A 16629-nucleotide genomic window follows, 5' to 3' on the forward strand; every position below is an offset into this window, starting at 1 on the left:
TTGGTGGTCAGTGATATGACGAGGAACAGTGGGTATAAGCTAGAGGACAGGAGGATCTACCTCAACATGGGGAGACACTTGGACTCAATGATCTCAGGAGATCCCTTCCAACCCTTAGCATTCTGTGAATGTTGTCTACTTATCCTTTCAATTCACACATTTATTCAGGAATTTAACTTCTCTCTTGATGTTGAATCTTGTTTGTTGTTCCCCCCCCTCCCCCAGTAGCTACATGTAAGTAAAAAATTTCTGGTCCCTTTGTAAAGTCATTACTGTTGCTTCCTCCAACCCACCTGCTTGAAATTCTGTGATTTCAAGCTATTGGTGACATTTGAGTGAGGAAAATTGTCTTTTTGAAGTCAGGGCCTGTGTATGTAGTTTGGAGATTGTTGCTGTTTGTGTTTCATACAGTATTGCAAAGTTGCTCTTTTTAGTATTGCTAGGGGAAGAAAACAAGAGTAATGGGATAAAGTGAGAAAAAAACCTCAGCGGAACCTTGCTGTGAATGATGAATACTTTCTTTTCTCTTACTAAATACTTTCATTTTGCAGTAAATAAATGCCTGATGTCTGATGTTGAGATACATATCTCACAGGTGTTTTGCATGTGTGTTTTGCAGGATGAATCAGGATACAGGTGGCCACGGGATGATCATTCTCTAAGTCGGCATCCTGAATACAGGTATTTTATAAGACTTCATCGTGGTGCTGTGCATAAACTGGGACTATTTAGGGATTTTTTCCATTGTTATCCAAACAGTTGTGGAGTGGAGCAGTGAGTGTGGAAAAGGACATTTGTTGAAGTAAAAGATGGTTTCTGGTTGTGTTGTTTGAAATACAAATCAAAGAAATTAAAATGGCTATGGCAGTATTTGTTTAATAAAGATGGGAGGCATAATGATAGCATCTTCAGGATGTCAGCTTGGTACCATGTGTAATTTAGTGGATCTCCTGTCGCAGTTGAAGTTAATGAGAACTCTTAGGTGTAATAGTTGCTTCAGTGACTGTAGTACCTTCATGCCACAATACAGTGCACAGACACCACTACTGTTTTAAGGGTTGCTGGGCTGGATTAATGGGATTATGAAGTTTACTATAGCCTTTTTCTGACCTCCCTATTTTCTCAGCTGGGCTGACAACTAGTACCTCAAGTTCCCATCTATGAAATGTAAGGAATAGCGTTAAAGAGTAAAGCTCTAACACACATACGCCTGTGATGATGTTTGGTAAGACAAAGTGCACAGGATAGTTTTACACTCAAAATTTATGGGCAAGGATGAAATTCACCTTAAATATTTAGACAAGAGTTAACTGTTAGCATAATTTCAATATTTAGTCTAATTTAAGAATCTCATGGCTGTGCTTTTATATGCCATATTCTATGTTTCCACATCTCAGGGTGTCTGCTATTATACCATGCCTGTATTTCCATGTACTGAATTCTGGTGTCATTTATAAATATCTTGTTCCATGTAGAGTAATTCTTTGTTACTGCTATTTATATTGAACTGTGGCTGTATCATACAAAGAGCAATGAAAGTAAACCAAGCTAGCTGTAGATGCCTGGTCAGTTTAGAAAAGTTGCCACATGGTTGCAATATTTATCCTTTTGAGTGTGATGGTTTAGACCGAGCAGTAGGTTATTACAGAACTTCACCATAAAATAAAAATCCTTCATGTGCCGTAGGATCTGTGCACTACACTACACTTCTCAAAATTGCATTCTTGGGCCTAGAAGCAACAGTAAAGAGTTTAGAAAAGTAGCAAGTGTTTTATAGAAACTTGTGTAAGAATTCTTCCATCTTTTCCTTCTACTTTAGAAGAATCAGAGTTGTTTAAAGCTGCAAACAAACAACAAAATCCCCAAAACATGCAAAGACTGAGTTAGTGCAGGGCAATTTGTTAGACAGAACAAGAGTGGCACCCAGTGGTCAAAAGTATTGTCTTAAATGTGTCTGGACTTACTCCACTCAAGATGGGAGGATGAAATGTCAGCTTCAAAAATGTGTTGCACGATAGGTAAAAGTCCCATTTGCTGTATTTCAGAATATGTATTTCAAAATATGTGACCATTACACAACTGTGGTAACGGTGTGGAGGAACTTCATAGGGATGCTTGGTTCAGTTGAGGCTATAGGAATGTATTTGCTGTTAAATTATGTAGATATTTTTAACGTAGATTTGCTTTAGCCTGTCAGGAACCTGATTGTACAGAAGTGCACAGGAACAGTTAACTTGGATGTAAAAATCCTTGAATTAAATTAATACATGCAAAAATGCTTTCTCTTTGGATATGCTGGAAGTTGTTTTGGGTAAACTCTTCTGGAGTACTTCTGAATTTTGTTTTTTTTCTATGTGCTGGTAGAGGGAAACTTAAAAAGTATTTCTGGTTAAATTAACCTTAAAAAATTGCATGGAATATGGCTAAAGCACAGTACAGATTTAGCTTTGTGAAGCTGTAAACACTCAAGAGACTTGTAAAGTTAATGAGTTTTTGTAGTCTGTGCAGTGACACAAAATTCTAGAAGTAATAGCTTTTATTGACAAAAAGAACCAGTTTTCTTGATTTTTTTTGTTGTTGTTCTTTTTTCCTAAACTAATGCAGCAGCTAAAAATATGCTCTAATAAGTTGTTGCCCATATTATGTTTAATAGTTCTTAAACATTAATCATTCACATTTTTCTCCTTTGCTTTTGGGCAGTGTAACTGACAAAAAGTAGTTTCTGATCTCTTATTCTTTTTATTCCTTCTGTCTTTATTTGGAGTGCTGGAAAACATTGTTTGAGACTTTCACAAAGTAAAAGAAGCTGCTTATCTGGAATATCAAAAACCCTTCAATGATGCACAGTTTTGGAGAGTGAATGCTTCCAATGCTCAAGAAACCAGCTGTTAGATTTTACTGGTTTTGTTGTTGATGGTGTTGCTTCTATTGTTTCTTTGTGGATTTTTTTTTTTAAATGCTTCCTGCCTTTTTCTTAAAAGTAGGAAGTTGCTGCTAAGTAAGCAGTTGCTGAAGCTGTGTTACTTGAGCTGTGATGTGTCCACTGAGCTGCAGTAATTCTCTCTGTGATGAGAGGGTTGTTGATGTTGCTTGTCTTGGAGTAGCTGTGGGTTTTTTCTTGCCTTCTTTCTCCTTAGGGAGTTAGGCTCCAGTTTCAAAGCAGCTATCATTTGCCAGTAGTCTGCCACTGAGTGAACTATTACTGGATCATTCTGCTCTTTTCTGAACCACTCATTACTTGGAAGTTTTTAGCCCTGTTTTATACTATGCTCAGTGAACAGCTGTCATCCTGGCCATGACTTTACAGTAATGGCATATTTTATATGTGAAAAAATGAAGTAATTCAGAGACTGTGCTGGGCATAGATGTCAAAATGAGGTCCCAACCCTTTTTCTCTTGTTCTGACCTAAGGGATTCTTGCTAGATTTCTGAACTCCAGGAACCTCATGTGCCTTGTGTCACAGCCTGGTTTGAAGTACCACTTGGCTCAAGTCTAGTTGGCACATATAAAGACATACATATCAAAGCAGAATCTCCTAGTTTGGAGACCAATTTTCTGCACACATGGTGACAGTTCTAATATCTTGGTGGCTGATGCTGTGAAAATTGTGAAACTTGGAATGTATCAGAGGAGCAGAGATTGCATAACTTCTTTCTATGGTCATCTTTTACGGATGTTGCTTACTTCTGAGGCTGTGTTGCTACTTGTCTTTAGTGATATATCAAACCCAGTTATTCAAAGCAATTGAATTATTTTATGCATGTAGGGTTTTTTTTAATTATTTTTTAAGTTACAAGGCTGTTACATGTTGAAGAACTCCAGTTTTACACAGTACTTCTGTATGGCCATCATAGCAATGGATTTTGCGAACTAGTTGGCTTTTTGTAAAGTCATTTTTCTGCATGAAATGCTTTAGAAGATTCACTTTAGTCTTACCATGTTTTAATCCTTCTAAGTGCACAGAGTATTACTTCATTTTTTTTCAGTCATCTTTTTCATAAGATGTGAAATAGGTGAAACTTGGCATCTTAAGATGGGTAAGACTCATCTTCAAAGCGGTAAATTACCAAATGACGCACTTGTAAATCCCAGCTATATGTGCATTAAATTTGATCCTTAAAATTACCTGAGGTCCAAATTTTTGTAAAACAAGGATTGCCGTATTTGTAGACAAAGTGCTCTGCATCAGTAGTAATGTTGGTTCATGTAATTAATACAGATTCCTGAGAAGTGTCTTGCATAGGACATTTTGAACATCCTCTCTCGAGTTGTGGATGCAAGTTTTAATTTCTTAATGAAGAAAACTTGCTGCTGCAATGTGTGTTATTTATTGGTTGTTGGTGTGTTTCCCCCCTCTATGTCCTGTTTGAAATTAGGAAGTAGTCTTAGTCCAATCTTTAATAAGCAGAATTAATACAGTAATTTGGATGCTGGAAATGAAACTGACAGTGTTGAAACTTAATTTTAAACAATCGGTGATATGTGAGAGCAACTATGATTCCTCAGACAGTTCTCTGTTTTGTTTTGGACACCTTTTAATTCAATGGCACATTGCCATTCCTCTGAGACTTATTTGTCTTTCTGACACATTTACAGTCACATCTGCATGGTAGTAAAAGATAATACATCACAGTTTTTATAAATACACAAACCTTCTCAGTGAGATTGTGTTTACCAAAGGCTGAGGAGAAAATTGGTAGGAAAGTGGAGGATAGAAGCCCAAGAATCATGCCTTTCAGATCTTTGCTTGAACTACGTTTCCACTTTGTGATTAACCCCTTGTAGGTGCAGTATGTTCTAGAGGACAGAAACATGCAGGGCAAAATGTTCTTGAGGGCTGGTCTGAAGACTGTATGGAAAGAAGAGAATTGATATTTGGCAGGAATAGGTATTTTAAACAAAACAAAAAAAAATTGAGTGAGTCTCCAGATAGACATTAAGTGTCACTAACTTTTCTCTTGATAAGGCAGGATTTAATGTTGAGAGTTCAAACATGTCATCGGCCAAGGCAGTTATCTTCATTATCACTGTGCAGTTACCTTTGAATTACAGGAGGTGGCTTGTTGTGTGAGGTTTCTTTCCCACCAGCGCTGTATATATGTTTTAATGAATGAAAACATTAAAACTTGTTCAAATACTTTATACTAATTTAAAGCAGTGTATTGTATTGTGGGAGGTCTGCAGGTTTTGGATTTAAATTTTCTTGTAATGTAAGTTGATCTTTGTCTTGCTTGTAGAAGTGAAACTTAGCCAAAGGGATTTATGAGATGGTAGTAAAAATAGAAGTAAGCCTACTTTTCTGTTGCAGTATTTGACAGATCATAAGGGACACCATGCAAGAACTGCATTCTTTATTAAATAAATGTGTGTGGGGGAATAAATATGGCACTCTCCCAAAGAAAATGGTTTCTCTTTTGACAAAGATTGATAAGCAGAGTTCTAATCATATTCATTAACACATGCCTTTTAAATAAATGAACATGACACTTCTCGGGTAGTCACACAAACTACTAGAATAACTTGTTTATTTACACACAAAATTGCAGTTTTCCTATAACACAGTGAGCTATTGTATCTGTCTATAACTCCAGGCAAGGACTTGTCTGTTGAAATCTTCAGTTCAGAAGACCCATTGTATTGGGCTGCTAGCTAAATTAGTTTACCTTGACTTATATTTTTGGTGAGTGCAGAGAGGAGTTAGAACTTTTTGGAAGAAGGTAATAGATAACTTAAAAGTAGATTCTGTTTTACACTAAATACTTAATGACTTCATATTACACTAAGTGTCCTATGCAGCAGGCTTACTGATTCAGTAGTTGCTGCATTTTCTTTGAGAGTAGTTTTCTGCTCCACCATTTCTTTGGCTCTTTTGTGCTTGGGACAAACACTTTGGAAACAGAGATTTATGGTTTATAATTTTACTTCTCTTAGTTGGCCAAATTTTCTGTGTTTAATTGTATTACTAATGTTTTGGGTTCCTTTGGGACATGTGGTTTTATTTGTGATAAGTTCTAAGAACTAAGATCTTTTCATGCAGATACCACTTAGCATTTTAAAATTGCCCTCTACTATATATGATTAAGAACAGTTCAAAACTATCTGCTATTGCAGGTCATTGCAATTGAAAGTGGAAAAAAACCCACCTCATTTCAGACAAGTCTGATTTTGTTACTGTAATGCGTCTCTTTCCTTAACTTAGAGACTTGAAACTAGAGCATTGACTCTTTTCCCTCTAAGAATATTATGTCAAACTGAGTTTCAGCTTTTACTGAAGTTGGTGGGACTCTGGGATTACACTAGAAATTTCATTCAGAGCCAGACTGCTGTCAGTCTCCTGAAGTGTTTGTCACTTGAAGGAATGGGGGAGAAAGAAGAGACTGATGAGCAGGACTTCTGTTGTAGAATTGTTTTGCTGCTGCTCTATAATGCAAAAATATGGAAAGAGGTCCTCACTTTCAACTGCATTTTTTTGCACGTTTCAGCTAGTTTTAGGGTTATTCTGTAAGGTGAATGTTGCTTTCACTGGCAGCTGGTTGTTCAGTGATTTTATTTTAATTTTTAAATGTTTTTATTTGCATAGTGATTGACTGTGAGTGATCTTTTTGGAGGGCCCGTTTTATTTCCTCGCAGCATTTCTCATTCCAATTCTAAGAAAAAAAGTTTGCTTTCAGAATTTGCTTGCTGCTGGAGTGTCTCATGGAACTCTGATTTAATTGCTTACATAGTTTTGATTTTAGGTTGAGGGGAAGGAGCTGAAACTTCAAAGTCATAATGTATGCTGTATTGATGTTTTAATTTCTTTTTCTCTTAATTGTTTCTCCTGATGACCTTCTGAGGTCAGTGGCAGTATTCCTGCCGTTTAGCCAGGACTCTGCATTCTCTGGCATGAGTCTGAGCTATGGTGTGTTGGTGTGTTTTTTGTTTGGTTTTTTTTTTTTTAACCCCCTCCTTTTTTCTTCCTAGCTGGTGGGAGACTCCTTTGACTTGCTGGTTTCAGGGAGTTCTGATGGTTCCATTTCATATTGGAAGCTTTGTTTTTTCTAATCAAAACATTTCAAAATGTCTTACACAAGGGAATTGTCAAATCAGTAGAACTGCCCACTACCTTATTATTTAATTTTTTTTCCTACTGAGCTTGTAAATACACAAGCTCATGCAGTAGGGCTTTGCAATTATGTAAAGTGTAGAAGGATTCTAAATCTTGGCTTTGCAATTATGTAAAGTGTAGAAGGATTCTAAATCTTGGCTTTAACTCCTACTGAGAGCCATAAGAGAAAACTGGGTAAGCTTGTTTTTGAAGAACAGTTACAGTTTTCAGTCTGATTCTGTGTGCATTTCTTATGCTTTGGTCTTTTGAAATGTTTCAATTGCATTTAAATATGGTCTGTGTGTGTCCTCAAAAGGATTGACAAATCATGCTTTAGGTATTTACAAAGAACATTTTGATCATCTTAATAACTTAAACTGAATTATGGTTGAATAAGGAACACTTAAGTAGTAAATTGACTTTTAAGTAGTAAGCAGTAAATATACCAAATTTGGTAGCAGAAACCAGTTCTTATCATGGCAGTTCTCAACTGTTATCATGTGTTTATCAGAGTTGTTTTTTATCTAAAGCTATGTCATATTTTAAGAATCTGTGGCTTTTTACCTGTACATGTGTTTCCTACTGCAGCTAAATTGTCAAATGACATTGGTGTCATTATATTTTTTTTAACAGTGGCTATTACATGAAAACTGTTTACTGCAACTATTAGTATGCTGTGTACATGTAAGGAAAAATTTGGTAGCATGTGCCAACTCAGATTTTGTAGTAACATGGGTTTATTAAAACTGAGTCACATTTTAGGAACATTGTTATTTTCTTCTTATCAGTGATGTTTACATAAAGCTAATAAACCATAAGGAGACCCTCTGTTTACAATATATGATAAGGTATAATGCTTAAAGATGAGATTCAGTGCCTTCACTTTGCAAGATCTTGTCTAACACCTCGGCAGGCTTGTCTGGTGTAGTTTTATAGCTGGCATTAAAATTGAGTGGTGGATGGTATCAAAACAGCAAGTTAATGCTGTACTGAGAAATAATGAGGCAAACACCCATGGGTAGCACTTGATTATTCTGGAAAATTTTTCTAACAAACATGTTGAAAAACAGTTAGGTACTGAGAAACAGGGGGGGAAGGGAAACAGAACGGAGTCTCTCTGAGAGTCCAAATGATTACAACGACCAGCCAATGAAATGTTTTTGAGTGTAGTCATGGCTTTCTCAGGATGGGGAGCATCATCACAGAGGACTTTTACATAATTTCCCTTGGGAAGATAAGTTCTGTTTGTTATGTTTCAAATATACCAAACATTCCGGGGAATTCTCATTGAGAGTGGATATAGGATACAGTAAAGGAGAGGAAAATGTTTGGTGCTATTGACAATATAGGAATCATTTTGTTAAGTATTTGACTGCAAAGATGATGTTTGATATGCCATTTCCACCTGCTGCTGTGTTTGAGTGTGTTATGATCTACATCTGAGGAAAAGTCTCTATCAATAAAACATTTCTCCTGGAATTAGTATCATTTTTAAGAGGTGATGCTATTTTTGCACATGGACAAGTTCTTAATAATGTTAGTCTTGACATTTGTTCATTATATATAGTTGCATAACAATACATGGTTCTTTCTCTTGTATATGAAGCTTGTAGTATTAGTTTGTGAGTTGATAACAAATGCCTTTGTTGAAGTGGAACTGAATATTGATGCCATGGTGCACAACACTGTTTTGTCAGCAAGCTATGGGAACGTCTTTCTCTTTTGAAATCTGTCTTTCAACAGTTATGTATGTTAAGTGAGGTCTAGTGTGCCTAACCTTTTTGGAAACAATGTTTGAGAGTGTATTTATGCATTTGCAAGTAGAAAGGAAAAGGTATTTTAATGTGTTGACTTAGAGAATCATAGAACATTTAGGTTGGAAGGGATCTTTAAAGGTCATGTAGTCCAAACTCCCTGCTGTGAGTGGGGACATCTTCAACTTGATCAGGTTGCTCAGAGCCCAGTCCACCTATATTTGGAATGTTTTCAGGGATGGAGCATCTGCCACCTCTCTGGACAACCTGTTCCATTGTTTCAAACACCATTGTTAAAAAACAAAACAAAAACACACACACACACAAAACCCAAAAACTCTCCTTCCTTAGATGTAGTCTAAATCTGCCATCTTTTAGTTTAAAGCTATTACCTTTGTCCTTCCATTACAGGAAGTTCTCTCCAGAGCCTTATCTTCTTCAGGCTGAAAAACTCCCAACTCCCTCATGCATTCCTCATAGAGAGGTGTTGCATCCCTCTCATTATTTTTGTGGACCTCTTCTAGACCCACTCCCACAGGTTGATCTTTTGTACTGAGAACTTCAGAGCTGAACATAGTACTCCACGTGGGGTCTCACCAGAGTGGAGTAGAGGGGCAAACCAATTGAGGTTTGAAGAGGTAGCAAGCTCAGATTGTGCTTTTTAGAATTTTGTGACAAAAAGATTGTTAACAGAGGAGGTTGAGATGACAAAACAATGAATTAACTTTCTTAAGCAACCGCTTCAGATACTGTTAGTTTTCTTCTTTACTAAAACATGTCTCTAGTAAACAGTATTCTGTTTAAAAATTAATCTTTGACTCTACATTTATTATTCACAGCCAGAATGTTGTATTTTCAGTGTTGGTGAGATATGCATATCTGTTATTTCTTGAAGAACAAAATGTATTGCTTCTTTGAGTCTTACTGATGTTAACTTCACTCTAAAATTCTGCCAAGGGACATGTTTTATTTATCAGAAATAATTAAAGTCATGAATGTTGCAAGGAGATGGATCTTTTGCAGTAAAAATCTGTTTCCACATCAAGTTAAACCTATCTGAGCTGGTATCATTCCAGTCCTCCTTTTTCCTTAATACTGCTTTAGGTGTTAGTACATTTTAGTGAGCTGGCCCTGCATAATAATCCACCACAGTCAATTAAATAATTTATCTACCAATTCAATTCTCTGAGAGAAAATATCAATGCCAGGTTAGGCAAGGAGTGGAAATGGGGATTCCGGGAAGGTTAAGATGATGAGGATTGCACCAGCACCACTTTGTATCAGTGTGACTTGTGGAGCTACTCTCTGAAATTAACTAAGTCACTGAAGTGAGTGAAGGCATAAGGTGGTTGCAAAAGGCCTTTTAATAGGGAATTTACCCAAGTAGCATAATGTGTCCCTGTGTTTAAGTAAGAGGTATTTATAATGTATAGGAAATGGTCTTAAAAAAGAAGAGGGGGTGTGGGGGAGGCAGGGCAAGAGATATTAGTGTGTTACAGTGGCTGTAAACTGTAATCAAAGTAAAATGAAAAAGTGAACTAGGGAAAACAAAAGATAGAATAGAATAGAATAAACCAGGTTGGATAAATAAATAAAACAACCAGATAAAGCTGTATGGCTGAATATAAGAGGAAATGTCTGGGTTCTGGGTTTTCCAATTTTGAGTGAACTGTGTACTTGACAGGGAGGAATGAGATTTAAAAACAAAAAAAAGTACAATAAAGTGTTTTTTTGCATATATATGATGTCTTTTATCTTGATAAAGACATTGCTAAATTTTGTCGAAATTGGCTATACAGAAGTCTACTTGTGCCCCAGTTTTGTAATAGTGATCCAAATGAAACCTATGTGACCTAATTGCTTTAAATAGCACTTTAAGATTAAAAATACAGTGATTTTTGGGAGCATTTTCCTGATACAGAGAAAAATGGAGTGTTTTTATGATTTATAGATCTCATTAGAGATTCAGAAAGAGAAGAAAACTAAATATAGTAAGGGTATTGTGTGTCAGCATTCCTGACATTGGGTATTACTGCTTACAAACCTGTTCTACAACTTGCTCTTTCCTTTTGCTGGTTTTTGTTGATGGTGTTGGAAAGTTAACCAAGAGTTGATCACATTGGTGCATAGGGCTACAGTGTACTTCTCATTGCTTTCTCTTAATAACAGCATTCTGCTGCATAACAGTGAAAAGCCGTAAGAGCTCCTTTAAGCAGATATTTCCTGGTTTCTGGATTCTTTTGTTTAAGAACTTTGAAAATATCCTTTGGGAAAAAGAGTAGCAGCTTGCTGAACATGAAAGTGTAGTGCACAAATATGTCCTTCTTTTAGGTGGATGTCTGTATTGGGTTGTAGAAGTCCAAGAGAATAGTGAGCGTGAGGTATTGTACACGGTTGCCTAGTAGCATGAATTCAACAAGAGCAAACTAATACTCCTCTTCCAAACAAGAAAGATGTGCATGTGATGTGCTTTCATGTGCAGAAGTACATGCCCATTCCCAGGCATTTCACATCAGCAAGTGAGTAAATTTTGCTTTTTTTATACTCTTAACCTGGGGTGTCAGTTTTATAGTTATTGTTTTACGTAGCTTAAGCTGTACCATTTCATTTTGTGAACTAGGAGGCTCAGGAAAGGTGGTGTCTCTGATCCTTTGGCAACTGAAATCCATCCTGTGTTGTGTTCTTTTGGTCTCCTGCTGTGCAGAAAGCTGTACCGTACCTTTGCCCAAACTGCATTTGTATTCCTCTAGGAAACTTGATGGTTAACTGAAATAACTTCCAGGCTTATGTTCTTCCCTCAGTTCTCCTTAGGAGGGTATATCAGGGTATGGTTTACTTACAAAATTTCAAGAGCTCAGCCAAGATTATCAACTTCAGTAAGAATTTAATGGTCAAGTTATGTGGAGGTTGAACATGCTAATAATACTTCCTGCTAATATTGCTAAGCAGTGCTTTCAGAATTAAATGTGAGGTATGAATACAAAGTATAAAGATAAGAGGGATTCTATATATGAGGCATTAATCCTGTGTTTGTTGTTAGGGGCAGTAGTTCTATTTTAAAGTCATAGCCAAGCACAACATTTTGCATCTCTATCAAATATTGTTCCTGCTCAATAAACCTTTTGAGTATGTGTTGGAATCTGAAGCATGTGCTTAACTGCTTTTGCTGAATTGAGTCCTTCATTGCCAAATTGCAGGTGTATGTTAGCTTAAATGTTTAAGGGGGGGGAGAAGGTAAAACAATGCTTATTTTGTTCTGTTCAGTGTAGTTTGTTACATTTATGGAAAACATCAGAAATGCTGTGCTGTCCAAAACAGATTGACTATAGTTGATGGCTTGAGTGCTCAGTATGAGGTAGGGTCCTGTTAAAAAATAACATGAAGTAATGAAATGAAAATTCTAAAAAATGAAAGTGAAATTCTACTTTTTCATGCATATTAATGTAGAAAGAGGCTCTAAAGTGTTTTCCTGTCTTAAAAGTGTGTTTCACTGATATTTTATAAATTCTTTTGTGGCTATTTGAGCATTTATTCTATGCGTGTGGCAGACAGAGCTCTGTAAACATTTCCATAATAAGCTTCTCTGTATACTAGGACTTAATGATTTGATCATAAAAATGTGTTTTGGGCGTAAAAGTGGCATACTGGTCTGCCAGAAAACTTACTCTTTAAAAATAAATAATATTTCTTAGAGAGAGATTTAGAAGGAAACTGAAGAAAAAGTGTGTACCTAATTTCTGATTGGTGGTTGAGGGGTTTTTTTGTTAGACAAAGTAGAATAGAATAGAATAAACCAGGTTGGAAGAGACCTTCAAGATCATCATGTCCAACCTATCATCCAACACCACCCAACCAACTAAACCATGCAACCAAGCACCCTATCAAGTCTCCTCCTGAACACCTCCAGTGATGGTGACTCCACCACCTCCTTGTGCAGCCCATTCCAATACTCTCTCTGTATAGAACTTCCTCTTAACCGCCAGCCTAAACCTCCCCTGGCACAGCCTGAGACTGTGTCCTCTTGTTCTGGTACTGGTTGCCTGGGAGAAGAGACCAACCTCTGCCTGTCTACAACCCCCCTTCAGGTAGTTGCAGAGAGCAATAAGGTCAGTGCTAAGCTAATCTTCTAATATTCTTAAAGTCTGAACTCTTGCTACATAAAATACTCATACATGTAATGTAAACAAAGTGGTAGTTGTCTATTTTTCAGCTATGCCTCATAGGTTTGAGAACTTTTCTGGCCTCTAATTTTTCCTAAGTGGACAAAGGGATTTGACTGGTTCTTCATTAAACATGTTTTCTCAGTGCCTGATAATTTCATTTATTTCCTTTGGGAAAGTCTCTTTTTAATCTGTACATTGCCTAAAAAGTAGTGTCCAAAGGTGAGCACATTGCTCTTAGGCCTTTGAAGAAAGCAGAGGATTATCCTTCTGTGTATTTTGGGATGATTCATTCTTTAATTGTATAGCCGCTATTAAATACAGTAGTATTTTACAGTTCCTTAATTGTTTCTTTTACTGGATTGCTTGGGAAGAAGAAAGTGTTGCAATAAAGAGAAGAAAGAGGGGGAAAAAAAATATGTCTAGGAAGTAAATGAATATTGGACAGACTGAAAGAGTTAGGGCTGTTCAGTCTGGAGAAGAGAAGGCTCTGAGGTGACTTAATTGTGGCCTTCCAGTATCTGAAGGGGGCCTACAAGAAGGCTGGGGAGGGACTTCTGAGGATATCAGGGAGTGATAGGACTAGGGGGAATGGAATGAAGCTGGAGGTGGGGAGATTCAGGCTGGATGTGAGGAAGAAGTTCTTCACCATGAGAGTGGTGAAGCCCTGGAATGGGTTGTCCAGGGAGGTGGTTGGGGCGCTGTCCCTGGAGGTGTTTAAGACCAGGCTGGATGAGGCTCTGGCCAGCCTGATCTAGTGTGAGGTGTCCCTGCCCATGGCAGGGAGGTTGGGACTAGATGATCCTTGTGGTCCCTTCCAACCCTGACTGATTCTATGATTGGTTTTTAGCACACTGGTATAGATCTGTGTAACATTGTCTTGAATGAGTTCTGGTATGCAGAGCTTTAAAGGAAGGGTTTTTTTAGTATGACAGGATACCTATAAAAGGCCAGTGGTCTGTTGACAGTGAAATAATTATTTACTTGTAAAACCTGGCCATGCTTCGCTGGCATTTTGCTAAAAGCTGCAGTGCCTGAGAGCTATTGATTCATACTTCAGTCTTGTAGGAAAGTTTTCAAAATAAAGATATGTTTGATTTTCCTGAGATGTGTTCTATCTGGAATTGGAGAAATAAACTGAAGGATTGTCTGTAGTTTTTCATCTCTGCCCCAGTGATTTTTCTGTTTCAGAATAACCTCAGTGATGTTTGTGCTCTAAAGCAGAACCACTCATGCAGATGGAAAGCATTCCATGCAAAAAGTAAATGAGTACTGTATAAAATACGTCAATGTGATAGGGTTTGTATTGCTGTGGGTGCTACCTGTGTGGTTTCAGTAGTCCAAAACATCTTTGGCAAGCTGAAATCCCTTGTTACCAGTCCAAATATGGGCCTGTAGCATGCTGCAGGAATTGTACACAAGAGAGCTTTTTTCTTTTTCTCTACCAGCATACAATTAGGTATACCTGCATTGTACTTAAATGAGGCCACTAGATCTTTGCTTGTTTTTGTGAGACATTCCCTTATTTAGAATACTGGACCATGATGAGAAATAGGAGAGAAAAGCAGTGAAGTCAGTACATTTTGGCTTACTATAAATGGTATAAAGTCTTTATTTTTACTTAGCAGTGCTGTGGAGGAGCTGAGAAGTACTCAATTCTCCTAGCAACGTGTCTTCTGACCAAGACTAGTGTCACAAGCCTAGATTCAGTAGGTGTTTACTTGGAAGCTTATCTTTGAGCTTCATTGGGAATAGTTCAATTTAATAACAGGTTTTTGACCTTTATGTATGCTAATTTGCAGGCAAACAGAACATTTGGGGCATGGTCTGGAGTAACAATACACACATTTAGTAGAAAACTTTGGTGTTTACTGAATACAGTTTTGAATCAGTTTGGTTTCATGTAATACTGAGTGTGTGTCTACAGCAAAGTTCAAAATGGTGTGTTATGAAAGACACTGACTTTTTAGTAGTATAGATCTTCATTTTTGCATTCAGGGTTCAACCTTGTCTGAATACATGGGCATGCAGTTAGGTATTCTGCAATTTTAGTTTTGTTCTTGGTAGATACAAACTGAAATCCCTCGGTGGCATTTCCCATAGCAAGGTATACAAAATCAAGTGAGGGACATAGTCCCTTGAAAATAAGGGAAAAACAAGAGTTGAAAAACATCTGAGCAGTGTGATCAATACCTGCATGTGCATTTTTAGGTACTGTAAATGCAATCTACATTTCCAAGGGAGGTATGGAGTGAATCTGAAGAAATAAAATATAAGAGTCCCAATCTCTTGAATGTGTCTCAATTTTTGCTACATTATCAAGAAATAGAAAGGAATTGGCTTCCAGGGAGGGAGTACTTGAATGCAATCTGAAAAAATTACGTGTGTGTTGTTCTGTTCTCCCATGGCATTTCATTCATTGCCTAATACTCTAACCGGGCTAAAGATTTCAGCTGTGTTCTGCAGGTGACAGTTAGCTATTTGTTTTTACCAAGCACAGAATGTTGCCTTTGCAATATCTAATGGTGTTCTACAAACGTGGGAAGGGCTATTGAAATAACTTTTATTTTTCTGTTGTTTTCAAAGGGATGGCTTCAGAAGAAAAAGCTTCTATCCTTCTCATTATATGAGAGAGAGATCTCCACATAAGAGGGACTCGCCTTTCTTCAGGGAATCACCAGGGGGCCGAAGGGATTCTCCACACAGCAGATCTGGCTCTAGTGTCAGTAGCAGGAGCTATTCTCCAGAAAGAAGCAAAGCCTATTCTTTCCACCAGTCCCAGCACAGCAGAAGTATGTCATCTTTACATAAAAGAAATACTTCTTCTCAGCAAGGTAATGGTGGATTAATGATAACTGCTCACTGCAGCTCACTGTCTAAGCCTTTTTTCCTTATATTTTTGTCTTTTACAAGGAGAAGACCAGACATTTTGCACTAATTATGTATTGTCTGCTTTTTGGTTGTTGTGTACTTTCAGTTCCCTCATGTATAGCATGTGGGAGATTGTAGGTGTTGCTTCAATAGCAGCTGTAGACAGACTGTAGGAGTTTCAGCTGTGCAGCTTTTTCCAGTATTGTCTGTTTTTTCTCCTTTTAGCATAAACTGCTTCTGTTAGGTCTTAATGTGCTTCATTGAATTCTCTTGCAAGAAGCTTTGCTGTCATCTGTTAGCAGATGATTTTTCTTCCTGCAACTTGGGGGAAAGAGAGATTAAAAAAAATGCAGAAATTAAAGTACACATTGTTGTTTATTGCATTTTCTGAAAATGTTATTAGAATTGGGGTTTGAGTTGGGTGTGGGTTTTTTTGTTTGGGGTTTTTTGTTTGTTTTAGTCTGCTAGAATCATAGTTCTTGCTGTTGTTCAGCTTATGTAAACTAATCCAATTCAATTTCCCTTTCTGCATATTCTTTTTAGTGAACTATACAAAACCTATTGGTTTCTTTTGGCAGCTTTTTGAAGAATATATATATATATATATATATATATATATATATATAAAAAAATTCACTGATAGGCCTAAAGTGTGTTTCCAGAGTGGCATACTGGGCTGTTATGTAGCACTTCTTGCCAGAGATGATCTTGTGGAATTTAGTTCATGTTGTTTAAATATTGAAGAATAATTTTGCT

General features: G+C 37.1%; 1 protein-coding gene across 2 annotated transcripts in view; it reads left to right on the top strand.

Moving 5' to 3' along the window:
* PPHLN1 (periphilin 1) overlaps window positions 1-16629 on the top strand; it is a 66621-nt gene that overhangs the window by 9633 nt on the left and 40359 nt on the right. For both annotated transcript variants that reach the window (XM_054178596.1, XM_054178597.1), the window contains exons 5-6: window positions 620-681; window positions 15589-15836. In XM_054178596.1, coding sequence (XP_054034571.1) covers window positions 620-681; window positions 15589-15836 — 310 coding nt within the window. The remainder of the gene's footprint in view (window positions 1-619; window positions 682-15588; window positions 15837-16629) is intronic.

The sequence above is a fragment of the Dryobates pubescens genome, chromosome Z (genome assembly GCF_014839835.1).
Source record: "Dryobates pubescens isolate bDryPub1 chromosome Z, bDryPub1.pri, whole genome shotgun sequence".
Taxonomy (NCBI): domain Eukaryota; kingdom Metazoa; phylum Chordata; class Aves; order Piciformes; family Picidae; genus Dryobates; species Dryobates pubescens.